The following is a 14,462-nucleotide window of genomic DNA, read 5'->3' as shown; positions in this document are numbered from 1 at the left end:
ATAGTCCCCAATTCACTAACCAGGATAACTTCTATTCCTTATTTAAAATATGGTTCAGGAGCTGAAGAGACAGCACAGCAATAAAGCACTTGACTTGCATGTGGCCAACCCAGGGGACCTGGTTTGATTCCTAGCATCCCATATGGTCCCCGAGCTTACCGGGAGCGTTTTCAGAGTACAGAGCCAGGAGTAACCCCTGAGCATCACAGAGTGTGGCCTAAAAACCAATCAATTAATAAATAAACTGCTTACAAAAAATATGCTTCAAGGGGCTGGAGAGATAGTATAGCAGGTAGGGTGTTTGCCTTGCACATAGCCAACCTAGGTTGATCTCTGGCATCTCATATGGTCCCCGAGCCTGCTGGGAGTGATTTCTGAGATAAGAGCCAGGAATAACTCTGGAGTGCCACTGGTTGTGGCCCAAAAAACAAAAATAAAACAAAATATAATATAGTTCAAATACCAAATTATAGTTTATCTGATTATACACTTTTACCTAGCAATTGGCTATTTCATCAATCTTTTTTTTTTTTTGTTTTTTGGGCCACACTCGGTGATGCTCAGGGGTTACTCCTTGCTATGTGCTCAGATGTTGCTCCTGGCTACGGGGGACCATATGGAATGCCGGGGGATTGAACCGCAGTCCGTCCTAGGCTAGCACTGGCAAGGCAAATACCTTACCTCTAGTGCCACTGCGCCAGCCCCTATTTTATTGATCTTACTATCATTCACCTGTTTTTCAAGACTAGCAGTGAATAAGATTTCTTTCTAGAACCCTTTACAAACTAGCTAAAATTAGACATCTATCCCTGGTATTCCCATAAAACTTTATTATAATATACGGATTATTGTCTCAATCTCAATTGCAGACTAAATTCTTTGAGGTCAGGATATGTCATCCTTCTTTATCTGTCTAGAGATATACACATTTACTTAACTTTTTTTAGTCAAGTTTCCTAATTATCATAATTTTAAAAAAGAGATCTTAAAGTGTCATGAATAAGAAACAACATGTAATCTGAAAGTAAGTGTAAATTCTAAAATTTTTCATTCAAGAAAATATTTTCATCTTTTATTTTTTTGGCAGCTACATGAAATAAAGAGTTAATTATGCTTACTGTGACAAACATCTTACAGTATGTGTAATTCAAATCATTATGCTGTACACTTTAGACTTACACTTATGAATGGATAAAGGAGCTGGCTCAATTGGCTGGAATGCAAGCTTATTATGTGTAAACCCTGCCACTGCAAGGTGCTCTGAAACTGCCAGAAGTAACCCAAAAAATTAAAATTAGGGCCAGAATTATAGCACAGCTATAGGGCATTTATATTGCACACAGACGACCCAGACAGACAGGGTTCAATCCCTGACATCCCATATGGTTCCCTGAGCCTGCCAGGAGCAATTTCTGAGCGCAGAGCCAGGAGTAACCTGAGTGCTGCTGGATGTGGCTCAAAAACCAACCAAAAACAAAAACAAAAACAAAAAAAATTAAAATTAAGCATTTAGGGGCTGGAGAGATAGCATGGAGGTAGGGCGTTTGCCTTGCATGCAGAAGGAAGGTGGTTCGAATCCTGGCATCCCCTATGGCCCCCGAGCCTACTAGGAGGTATTTCTGAGCGCAGAACCAGGAGTAACCCCTGAGCACTGCTGGGTGTGATCCAAATACCAAAAATAAATAATAAATAAATAAAACATTTAGAGCACAGTATGTTACATATCTGAACAAAACGGGGAGGATGATACTACATAAACTGTATTTAGCACTGTCAAATAAAACTAAGATGAAAAAAATGTTCTATATCAGAAGTTACTCCTGGCTCTATGCTCAGACATCGCTCCTGGCAGGCTTGGGGGACCATAAGGGATGCCGGGATTCGAAATACTGTCCTTCTGCATACAAGGCAAATGCCCTACCTCCATGTTATCTCTCCTGCCCCTTAAGATCGAATCTTAAGTCTGCTTGACATTTGTGACACAAGAAGCATCTTAACACAAAATATCTTAAAAATTAAGCAATTAGAATAGTTATTTTAGTCTATATTAAAATCTGAGGTCATACTGAATTTGTTTTTCACTTGACATGAAAATCTAAAAAAAAATGAAGTATATAAAGCAGTCTAACAGTAAAATCTAATTAAAATTTATTTCTTACCGATGAAACTCTCTTTCTTCTAACTTCATTTTCAGCTGACATAAGAAGCAGTTCAAGCTCCTTTATTTTTTTTTCCTTATCAGGATCATCATCAACAAAGGGCTGCTAAAATAAGTTAAATAAAGGCCAAAACAAGAAACACATAATTGCTTTACGATGTTTTAATTTTCTTTTATTTTTTTTCTATGCAACAGAAAATGTCTTTTTTTTTAATAATACTTACTTAACTAACTTTAAAACCCAAATATAATATATTAAAATCCTGGTTATTTTGCCTTTTTGTTTTGGAGCCAAACTCAGTGGTGCTAGAGCTAATTACCTGCTCTGTGCTCAGGGATCACTGCTGGAGGGCTCCAGGGAACAAGGGGACCAGGGATTAAACCTGAGTCAGCAGCCATGTGCAAAGCAAGTGTCCTACCTGCTGGATTATGTCTTCAGACTCAACATGCTATTATTTTAAATAGAATTAGTAAATATTTTCCACTTAAAAGATCTGGAAATTTTGGTTGTTTTGGGGCAATGCTCAGGGATTACTCCTGTCTGTTGTCAAGAATTACTCATGGTAGGTTTGGGGGAACCATATGGAATGCTGGGATTGAACTCGGGTCTACTTCATGCAGGGCAAGCACACTACTCTCCAACCTTTGATCTGAGAAATTTAAATACGATAAAAACATCATCTATGGGCCCAGAGAGATAGCACAGCAGCGTTTGCCTTGCAAGCAGCCGATCCAGGACCAAAGGTGGTTGGTTCGAATCCCGGTGTCCCATATGGTCCCCCGTGCCTGCCAGGAGCTATTTCTGAGCAGACAGCCAGGAGTAACCCCTGAGCACCGCCAGATGTGGCCCAAAAACAAACAAAAAAAATCATCTACATCATTTTAAATGTTTATATTAAGAATTTTTATTGCAATTTTATATGTTCCATGCAATTTAGCAAAACGTATGTGCTTTCACAACCCAAATACTTAGATGGTGCTTTTTTAAAAGTGCTTAAAAAGGGAGCCAGACCAGTGGCGCAAGCGGTAGGGTGTTTGCCTTGCACACACTAACCTAAGATGGACCTCAGTTCGATCCCCAGTATCCCATATGGTCCCCCAAGCCAGAAGCGATTTCTGAGTACATAGCCAGGAGTAACCCCTGAGCATCACTGGGTGTGGCCCAAAAGGCCAAAAAAAAAAAAAAGTGTTTAAAAGGGGCCAGAGCAAAAGCACAGTAAGAACATTATTTACCTTGCACTGGGCTGACCTGGGTTCTATCCCCAGCACCCTTATGATTCTCGAAGCCTGCCAAGAATAATTTCTGAGTGCAGAGCCAGGAGTAACCCCTGAGCTCCACCAGGTGTGGACAAAAAAAAAAAAAAAAAGTTTAAAGAAATTAAGCTCTGACTAAATAAAATTAAAGAAACACCTTACTGATATTCCTAACCAACTTATATTTGTACAGTTTTTAGTTCACTTACAATGGCCTACATTCTTCTTTAATGCTGTAGCCTCAAACAGGGCCAGAGAGGTAGATAGCAGGTAAAGCACTTGCCTTGGCATGACACCAACCCAGGTTCAATTCATGGAACCTAGAAGATTCCCCAAGCACAGAACTAGGAGTATGCCTTGAGCACAGAAGGGTGTGCCCCTCAAAAACAAAACAGAACAAAAAACACAGGGGTTTATCTTACCTAAACTATTAAATGCAATCTCTATTCAAATTCAGACAACATCCTTCAAGGACTTAGAACAGTCAATTATAAAGTTTTTGTGGAACCATAAATGACCTGAGTAACCAAAACCATACTAAAAAAAAAAAAAAAAAAAAAAAAAAACAACAACAACAAGAAACTGGAGACATCTCATTACCTAACTTGAAACTGTACTACAAAGCCATAATGATCAAAACAGCATGGAACAAAGACAGACTTTCAGACTAATGGGTCAGAATACAATATCCAGTGTCACACCTCCAAGTATATGTTCAATTAATCTTTTACAAAGGAGCTGAGAACATGAAGTAGAATAAAGACAGTTTCCAACAAATGGTGTTGGAACAAATGGATTGGATACCCATGTGTAAGAAATTAAAGATCAATCCAAATCTAACACTTTACACAAAAGTCAATTCAAAGTGGATCAAAGACCTTGAAATCAGACTGAATCCATAAAGTACATTGAGGAAAAGATAGGCAGAACACTCCAAGACCTAGACCTCAAAGGAGTGTTCAACAATATGGTGCCAATGGCAAGGCCAATAGAATCAAATTTTAATAAATGGGACTAAACCAAACTAAAAAGTTTCTGTATAGCAAAAAAAAAACATAGGATAAAACTAAAAGACAGCTGACTGAGTGGGAGAAAATACTTTCAATCAATGGTTGATATCTAGAATATATAAAGTACTCACAGAGGTTAACCCCACAAAACCTCACTAAAAATGGGGAGATAATGGGGCTGGAGAGATAGCACAATCGTATGGTGTTTTCCTTGTGTGTGGCCATCTCAGAACAGACCCAGAAGAACCTGGGTTTGATCCCCGGCACCCCCTATGGTCTCCAGAGCCTGCCAGGAGCAATTTCTGAGTGCAGAACCAGGAGTAATCCCTGAATGATTTAGGGTGTGGCCCCCAAACAAACAAAAAAATGGGGAGAAGAAATTAATAGAAACCTGTCTTAGGAAGACCAACAGATAGCTAACAACAAGCACATAAAAAAATGCTCATCATCACTTATCATTAGAGGAATCCAAATCAAGACAACAATCTTACCCAGTGATGATACCAGTGAGGATGGCACATACTAAAAATATTGGGAACAATTTGTGTTGGTGGAGATGTGATGAAAGAGGAACTCTCATCCACTATTGGTGAGATTGCTATCTGTTCTAACCCCTATAGAAAACAGTATGGAGGATTCTCAGTAAGCTTAGAATCGAACTGTCATATGACCCAGAAACCCCACTTGTGGGTATCTATCCCCAAAACAACAACAGCAAAAAGAACACTCATCTTAAAAGATGTATGTACACCACTATTCATCACAGCAATCAGTACAATAGCTAAGTGTTGGAATCAACCTAGATTCCAACAACAGACAAGTAGAACATGAAGATATGGTACAAATACACAATGGAATAAATACTACATAGCAGTAAGGAATGATGCCATCATGCAATTCACTGCAACATGAATGGAACTGGAAAATATTATGTTAAATGAAATAGGATAAAGGAGTATAAATACAAGACGATCATCTAATGCAGTTTAGAATAACTGCATTGCATGAAGAAAGGCAATGGCTTAAAGAGGGTTTGTCAATAACATTCTAGGACCAGAGTTATAGGAAGGAGAAGAAAAGAGACAGAATGGGACAGATGAAAGGCACATATGAAATGTCAGGAGACAGGGGCTAAGGTGTCCAAATGCATTGGTTGTGTTAAGAAAGGACAGAACTAAATATCCAAGCTAGAGTCAACAACAATGAAATCATAGGACCCAAACTTTAACAACCAACTTAAAAAGTGCCTGTCGGGGCCGGGCGGTGGCGCTGGAGGTAAGGTGCCTGCCTTGCCTGCGCTAGCCTTGGACGGACCGCGGTTCGATCCCCCGGTGTCCCATATGGTCCCCCAAGCCAGGAGCAACTTCTGAGCACATAGCCAGGAGTAACCCCTGAGCGTTACCGGGTGTGGCCCAAAAACCAAAAAAAAAAAAAAAAAAAAAGTGCCTGTTGACTTTCCTCTTCTCTCCTCTCTCCTCCTCTCCCCTTCCCTCCTCCTCCTTCTGTCCCCTCTTTGCCCTCCCCTCTTGTCCCTTTTTCTTCTCTTTTCTTTTATCCCTTTTTAAAAAAAAAATGCCTGTTATTTAGAAGGCTAAAACAGGGAGTGGTGGCATAGGATGGACTCTGAGAACATTGGTGGAAGGAGGTTAAAATTGGTCCTGAAACAGTGTATGTCCAAAACCCAACTATGAGTAACTTTGTAAAACACAACGTATTAACCCCATCAAAAAATGGGGAGAAAAAATGAATAGACACTTCCACAAAGAAGAAATACAAATGGCCAAAAGACACATGAAAAATGCCAGAGATATAGCATGGAGGTAAGGCATTTGCCTCTCATGCAGAAGGTCAGTGGTTCGAATCCCGGCATCCCATATTGTCCCCTGAGCCTGCCAGGAGCAACTTCTGAGCGTAGAGCCAGGAGTAACCCCTGAGCACTGCCGGGTGTGACCCAAAAACCAAAAAAAAAAAAAAGAAGAAGAAGAAGAAGAAGAAGAAGAAGAAGAAGAAGAAGAAGAAGAAGAGGAGGAGGAGGAGGAGGAGGAGGAGGAGGAGGAGGAGGAGGAGGAGGAGGAGGAGGAGGAGGAGGAGGAGGAGGAGGAGGAGGAGGAGGGGGGGGGAGGAGGAGGGGGGGGAGGAGGAGGGGGGGGAGAAGTAGGAGGAGGGGGGGAGGAGGAGAAGGGGGAGGGGGAGGGGAGGAGGGGGGGAGGAGGGGGGGAAGGAGGAGGGGGGGAGGAGGGGGGGAGGGGGAGGGGAGGAGGAGGGGGAGGGGGAAGGGGAGGGGGAAGGGGAGGGGGAAGAGGAGGAGGAAGAGGAGGGGGAGGGGGAAGAGGAGGGGGAAGAGGAGGAGGAAGAGGAGGGGGAGGAGGAGAAGGAGGAGGAGGGGGAGGAGGAGAAGGAGGAGGAGGAGGAGGAGGAGGAGGAGGAGGAGGCTCCACATCACTAAACATCAGGAGATGCAAATCAAAACTACAATGAGATACCATCTCACACCACAGAGACTGGCACACATCACAAAGAACAAGAACAATCAGTGCTGGCGGGGATGTGGAAAGGAACTCCTCTTATTCACTGCTGGTGCAAATGCCATCTAGTCCAGCCTTTATGAAAAACAATATGAATATTCCTCAAAATCTGGAAATTGAACTCCCATATAATCCAGCTATACCACTGGGGATATACCTTAGGAACACAAAAATACAATTCAAAAATCCCTTCCTCACAACAATATTCATTGCAGTGCTATTTACAATAGCCAGACTCTAGAAACAAACAAGATGCCCTTCAACAGATGAATGGCTAAAGAAACGGATACGTCTACAAAATGGAATATTATGCAGCCGTCAGGAGAGATGAAGTCATGAAATTTTTCTATACATGGATATACATGGAAACTATTACGTTAAGTGAAATAAGTCAGAGGGAGAGAGATAGACACAGAATAGCCTCACTCATCTATGGGTTCTAAGAAAAATCAAGACATTACTGTAATAAGGCCCAGAGACAATAGAGTTAAGGACTGGAAGGACCAGCTCACAATTTGAAGCTCACCACAAAGAGTGGTGAACTCTGTTAGGGAAATAAACTACACTAACAACTAACATGACAATGTTAAAGAATGAGAGAAGTAGAATGCCTGTCGCTAATACAGGCAAGGATGGGGGAGGAGGCGGGGCATTGGTGGTGGGAATATTGCACTGGTGATGGGGAGTGTTCTGTTTATAACTGAAATCCAACTACAAACATGCTTGTTATCATGGTGCTTAAAGATTTATATTTAAAAAAAAAGAAAAAGAAAAACACAACATATTAAATAATATTTTAAGTTAGATATTGTAAAACAAAACAAAGCAAAAGGATAAAAGTAATAAAGCAAAGGGTAGACCTCAAGAATTCTAGATGGTCTCTGATTTCTCCTGGAGGAGCCCTGAATACAGTGCTTTCTACAAATAATCTGAGCACAGGCAGGTGAGGCCTCCCCAAACAAAACAAAACAACATCCAAATAAAACCCCTAAAACAACTCAGAGTTAGTACATAGTAATCAGTATTATTTTTGTCCCACTTTCTGGGGAAACAATCATTATTAAACTTTAAAGAAAGTTTGAAAGCATTTTTTGAAAGTTTGTAAGTTTTCTCTCTTCTTTAGTTTATAGTTACCTGGATAAAAGCAGAAGTTTGAGCATGTTCAACACAATTGCCTTCAGGTGACACATACTGATATCCTGGGATCTAAAAAAGTAATAAGGTACAAATTAAACATATAATATTATAAAAATTTTAATCTGAGATAGAAGTACAAAAATTTGACAAACTATCAACACTAACCATTTAGAAACCATTTTGAGATTTGTAGCTACACATTATTTTATAATTCTATCTGTTCTTATAATCTGCTAATCAAAAACTATAAACAATAAATACCTATATTTTCCTGCATAAAATGAGTACTAAGTATCTTAGATTACCAATCATTCTATGTAAATTATCTACAATAAACACCAATTTTTTTTCTAAGTCTTCTAGTAGATGTGTGCTCAATCTCCTAAAGAATTGTGTTTCTTTCAGAAGAAGAGAGTTGGTTCCTATAAAACATTCACAAAGACAGAGACTAAACCAAGTTTTCCAACTTCATATTTCCTGATTTTATCATCAACTCAACCTCTGGTAGAAAAATATGAAAACAAAGGCTTCTTCTATTACTTATCTTAAAAAATCAATCAGAATTATTGTTATTTTATAATAATCTGACAATAGGCTAAGAATTATTCTGCTTTCCCCCCTAAACAATCTATAATAAAAATTTTGAATTCACAAGAAAATGGATTATGTAGTGGCAGAAAAATGTGTGGTTTTTTGGGGGGAGATGGTGCAGGGATAGGGTCCAATCCAAGTGATACTTCGGAGCTTCTCAGGTGATTCTCATTTAAAATCATTCTCTGCTAACTGAACCTGAGATTCAAAGCAAGGGTCCTGTGGTAATACCAGAGATACCAGATAACTCTAATAGTGCTAGTGGTCTTCAGGGCCACAGATAATGCCAGAAATCAAGTTGAGCTGAGTATATGCTAATCACTTAATCACTTATGCTTAATCACTATGCTTTCTCTTCCTAACTCCAAGAAGGTTCTTTTTAATCTTAAAATCTAGTAATATTAAAACACTAATATATCAATTTTCCATAACAGCTTACCTAAATCATAATCTAGAATCATTATATAAAATATCTAACATAAAATTTTTCTTTTACAATACTCGGTTATCAGATATTGCTCAACCTGGTAACTCCAAAAATCAAAATCTTATCTTTTTAAAATTTCTCATTAGGGCCTGAATGATAAAGAATTTACCTTGCACTTGGTCAACCCAGGATAGGACTGAGTTTGATAACCTGCATCCCATATGGTCTAACAAGCTTGCCAGGAACTATTTCTGAGCACAGAGCCAGAAGTAACCTATGGGTGTAACTGGGTGTGGCCCAAAAACAAACAAACTAAATCTCTCATTAAAGGGCTGAAGTGATAGCACAGCAGGTAGGGCATTTGCCTTATACCCGGCTGACCTGGGTTCAATGCCTGGCATCCCATATGGCCCCCAAGCCAGCCAGGGGTGATTCCTGAGTGCAAAGCCAAGAGTAAGCCTTGGGTGTCACTAGGTGTGGTCCAAAAATGAACACAGAAAAAAACTCTCGTTCATATATGACAGTATTTCAAGTCAACTCTAAATCAAAATTAGAAGGGTCTGAGAGTATAACAGGTAAAGCACTTGCCATGCATGCACCTGATCCTACTGTGGCCAAAAACAAAGAATAACTTGTAAAAGTTTAAGTAAATTGAATGATGCCAATAAACCTTTTAAAAACTATTAAAAGTAAACAATTCCTAAAGTACACAATTCTCATATTTTCTTTCTTTTTTTTGGGGGGGGGGTCACACCTGGTGGTGCTCAGGGTTTACTCTTGTTCTATACCCAGAAATCGCTCCTGGCAGGCTCAGGAGACATTATGGGATGCTGGGAATCAAACCATGGTCTGTCCTGTGTTAGCCACAAGCAAGGCAAGCACCCTACCGCTGTGCTATCTCTCTGGCCCCTATATTCATAGTTTCTAACACATTCTGATTGAGTGTTAAAAGCCTCTTTAGCCACAATAATATTTTTTCGATTATCCTTCTATATAGTGGAACTTGAGAGAGAGTAAAACAGGTATGACTCTTGTCTGGCAAGCAGACAACCCAGGTTTGAACCCTGGTACTACCTATGGTCTCCCCAGCCTATCAAGAATAATTCACGAGATGTGGCCCCCAAACAAACAAAAAGTATTTTTTCCATGTCCCCTCATTCACAATACAGGCCACGTAAAAGGCCTGTGCTGGATATATATATGGGGTACATTTAGTATGCCTCCTCTTTCTATACAGTCAGTGTAAGGAGCACACTGACTGTAATAAGCACCAGGAAGCAACAAAAATAATTTTAATGGTAACTTTTCTAAGACATAAAAAGATCATATCACTTTGTATTGTTGAAATATGGGACTAAAGAAAAATAAAGAGAAAAGGAAAAAAAAACTTTAAGGTATTGAATATCAGTGGATAGCTACACTGTCTTTACTTACTTTCCTATTTGTAAACTAAGATTACTTTAAATTGTTTTTTAAAATTTGATCTAAAATAATATACTGGGGGCTGGAGAAATTTGTGTACAGCAGATAGCTTGACTTGGGTTCTTCTATAGCTGGTATCCTGTCATTTTTTTATTTGAAAATTGAAATGTGTATTCCTTTATATATATATTCCTTTATATATATATATTTTGCAGATGTATTATTAAAAAACCAAACCCATTCCCACATAGCAATTAAAAATATTCAATAACAAAGATATTAAAGGTATATGCCTGAACAGGTATGTAAAACTGATTCTGGGTTTGCAAATGGTCCATAGTCGCACAAGGTTTGTGTTGAAGTTTCGCTGAAGACCGTTCTGATTTGATTCCATCTTGTAAGTAACCTTCCTGTTCCACTTTTCTTCGCATAGTAGAATTCCAATGATTTTTAATTGAATTATCAGTCCTAAGAAATTAAAGTATATAATTTAAAAAAGATAAAAGTTCTATAGGTTCTAATACTGTATATGTGCTGAAAATTCTTTCCCCCCCTACCCCTCCCTGAAAATTCTTTTTTTGTTTTTGTTTTTGTTTTTGTTTTTGGGCCACACCCGGCGTTGCTCAGGGGTTACTCCTGGCTGTCTGCTCAGAAATAGCTCCTGGCAGGCACGGGGGACCATATGGGACACCGGGATTCGAACCAACCACCTTTGGTCCTGGATCCGATGCTTGCAAGGCAAACGCTGCTGTACTATCTCTCGGGCCCTGAAAATTCTTTTATGCTGGTAAAATTCAATGCTTTTTTAAAATCAGAAACAATTTATGTCAGGCATAGTTCTAAGCACTAAAGATAGAGGAATTATATGGAAAAAAAAGTCATTACTCTCATAAAAAGTTAACATTCATGGGGGCCAGAGCCCCCAAGAATTGTACAGCATGTAGTGTGCTTGCCTTGCACGTTGCTGACTCGAATTGAATTCTTCAGCATCACATATGGTCCCCTGAGAGACAGGAGTAGCCTCTGAGCATTGTTAGGTGTGGCCCAAAAACCAAATCCAAAAAAATAATTAGCATTCTTGATGAAAGTATATTAGCATGGAAGAAAGGAATAGAAAAACAAAATAATAAAAAAGTATCCACAAAATTAAACCATTAAAGTAAGATGAGGAAGAGTGAGTAATAAAAGTAATTTTCATCAGGTGATTCAGGATGACTTGAGAGATGACAGTAAAGCCAGCCAAAAAAAGCATTTTAAAAGAACATACTTAGGGTAAAAGTCTTAAAATCAGAAACAAACATCCACATGAAAAGCAAGGTACAAATTGTAGAATTCCTGTATTAATCTTCCCTACTTAGAACAAAATACCATCCTTTCCTATTATCATGTTGGGCTGTGTATCTGGGCTCTCTCTGCCTTTGGAGAAGCTCACATTCTCTCTTGAGCACATTTCTCTCTCTTTCTTACCCTCTCCCTCCCCCACCCCCCATATAAGATATGTGTTTACCTAAAAAAAAAATTTTTTTTTAGTTCATTAAATTTCTTTTGAACATAAGTTTCCCTTTATAAAAAAAATTAAATCTTTAACCTACTATTACCTGCAATGTAATTTGCATCCTTCATTAGAATATACAAATTTGAGGACCTACTATTTATTGTATGTTAAGCACTGAATTTAGGGTCTGTGGATGGAAAAGATGTTAAAGAGCTTGAAAACAGAAGCCGGAGAGAGAGTTCAAAGGCTTGGAGTGCATGCAGAGACCCTGAATTCAATCCCTGGCACCACAGTCCCCTGAGTACTGCTGAGTATGGGTTACTCAGTAGGCAAGAGCAGCACTGCTCATCACCTGCCTCAGCACTGAACCTTCAGGCCAACACAGCAAGGCCAATTATACCTGGAGCAGCCCCCAGGCCTCCTGAGCACTGTTTGGGAGAACTCTGCTTCAAAGGAAGAAAAAAAAAACAACAGAAAAATTCCTAAACTAGGATCATTATTAATTTAGAAAAAAACAATATAACACTGTGCTTTTTCTACAAAACAAATGGAGCAGTGTGCAATTTGCATATTTTAAAAATACTTAATTATTAGTTAAGAATATATGTAAGGGCCAAGGGAATGACTCAAAAAGCTGACCACATATTTGTATGTGAGAGCCCTGGGTTTGATGTCTGGCACAGCATGTTTCCCTGGTATCACTAGGAAAAACCACCATAGCACTCTGCCAAGAATAGCTTCCCAAACTTCCTCAAAGAAAAAATATACATGGTGGGCCCGGAGAGATAGTACAGCGGCGTTTGCCTTGCAAGAAGCCGATCCAGGACCAAAGGTGGTTGGTTCGAATCCCGGTGTCCCATATGGTCCCCCGTGCCTGCCAGGAGCTATTTCTGAGCAGACAGCCAGGAGTAACCCCTGAGCACCGCCGGGTGTGGCCCAAAAACCAAAAAAAAAAAAAAAAAAAAGTCACCATTATCATGTTACTTAAATAAAAAAATATATTTAATAAAAAAATACACATGGCCAAAAGGCACGTGAAAAAAAAATGTTCTATATCATGGAGTGATATGGAGTGATAGCACAGAAGGTAGGGTGTTTGCCTTGTTCGCAGTTGACCCAGGTTCAATTCCCAGCATCCCCTATGGTCTCCTGAGCCTGTGAGGAGTAATTTCTGAGCACAAGAAGGAGTAACCCATGAGCACCACCGGTTGTGGCCCAAAAACACACAAACAAAAATGTTCTGCATCATCAATCAGGGAGATGCAAATCATCTCATTTCACCGAGACTGCTACACATCAAAAAGAATAAGAACCAGTGCTAGTGCAGATACAGGAAGAAAGAGATTTTCATTAGCTACTGCCAGACCCAAAATGATGTATAAATTAATCATTAAACATTAAGTAAATTAATGTTCATATAATTTAGCTTGTCCATCATGTTATTGTGCAAAATTATTGCTATAAAATATTTTACTAAAAACAGCATTTATCATGACTAGTCTCAAAGGGTTGAATATGAAGTCTAAATTTTAATTTTAAATAAAAGTATATTTAATAGTAACAGAAATAAAGGTTAAGCTTTATTATAAGAAAATGCATATACATTTATATAAGTACCTTCCAGGAAGTAGTTTGGCAATTTCTGCCCAACGATTTCCCAACCGCTTATGTGCTTCATAGATAATCCTGTCCTCTTCTTCTGTCCAAGAGGACTTCTTTACTTCAGGATTCAGGTGATTATGCCATCTTTCTCTACATTGCTTGCCTATTCTTCCTTTTAAGTGCTTTGCAATTAAAGACCATCTTTTTGGCCCATATTTTTGAACTAATTCAATAACCTAAGGAACAAAAAATGGTGAAGAGCATTACTTTTGGGTACAGATTGAAATACTGTTGTAGATTTAAACTAGTTTTATGTAAATTATCTCACTACATAAGATTTACCTTGAGAAAAATTTAAAATAATTTTAAATTACTGAATTATAATTATTAAATTATGTCTTTGAATTATTGAATTATATTTTAAATGCATTGTATCTAATCTACAATTTTTTAATTCTACTAATACTCTATTAGCATTTGTGAAATTCAAAGGTGGTCTCTAACTTATCTAAAATCCATTATCTAATTAAAGCAAGTTGTAAGATTAACTTATTTCATACAAAATTAATTTAAAATATCAGTGGAATGGATGGAATTACAAATGTTCTGTTTTATTTTGTTTGGGGGCCACACCTGGTAATGCTCCTAGCTCTGAACTCAGGAATCAGGTTTTTTGTTTGTTTTGGGGCCACACCTGGTGACACTCAGAGGTTACTCCTGGCTACGCACTTAGAAATCACTCCTGGCTTGGGGGACCATATGAGACACCGGGCGTCAAACAGAGGTCTGACCTGGATCCGCCTGGTGCAAGGCAAATGCGCTACCACTGTTCTATTATTCT

The 14,462-nt window shown here is 38.9% G+C and overlaps 1 protein-coding gene and 1 non-coding gene across 2 annotated transcripts in view; both read right to left on the bottom strand.

Moving 5' to 3' along the window:
- Nucleotides 1-14,462, bottom strand: part of MYBL1 (MYB proto-oncogene like 1) — a 46,747-nt gene that overhangs the window by 15,148 nt on the left and 17,137 nt on the right. Inside the window, exons 5-8 of the mRNA XM_049781857.1 lie at nucleotides 13,637-13,857; nucleotides 10,818-10,992; nucleotides 8,082-8,153; nucleotides 2,160-2,264 (exon numbers count right to left, since the gene is read on the bottom strand). Coding sequence (XP_049637814.1) covers nucleotides 2,160-2,264; nucleotides 8,082-8,153; nucleotides 10,818-10,992; nucleotides 13,637-13,857 — 573 coding nt within the window. The remainder of the gene's footprint in view (nucleotides 1-2,159; nucleotides 2,265-8,081; nucleotides 8,154-10,817; nucleotides 10,993-13,636; nucleotides 13,858-14,462) is intronic.
- LOC126021182 (small nucleolar RNA SNORA51) lies at nucleotides 10,247-10,382 on the bottom strand. The gene has a single exon (XR_007499787.1). It is a non-coding gene; the product is annotated as a small nucleolar RNA SNORA51 (small nucleolar RNA).

Source organism: Suncus etruscus, chromosome 10, assembly GCF_024139225.1.
Source record: "Suncus etruscus isolate mSunEtr1 chromosome 10, mSunEtr1.pri.cur, whole genome shotgun sequence".
Taxonomy (NCBI): Eukaryota; Metazoa; Chordata; class Mammalia; order Eulipotyphla; family Soricidae; genus Suncus; species Suncus etruscus.
Note: the sequence above shows the minus strand (reverse complement) of the source record. Positions and strands in the feature narration are given on the sequence as shown.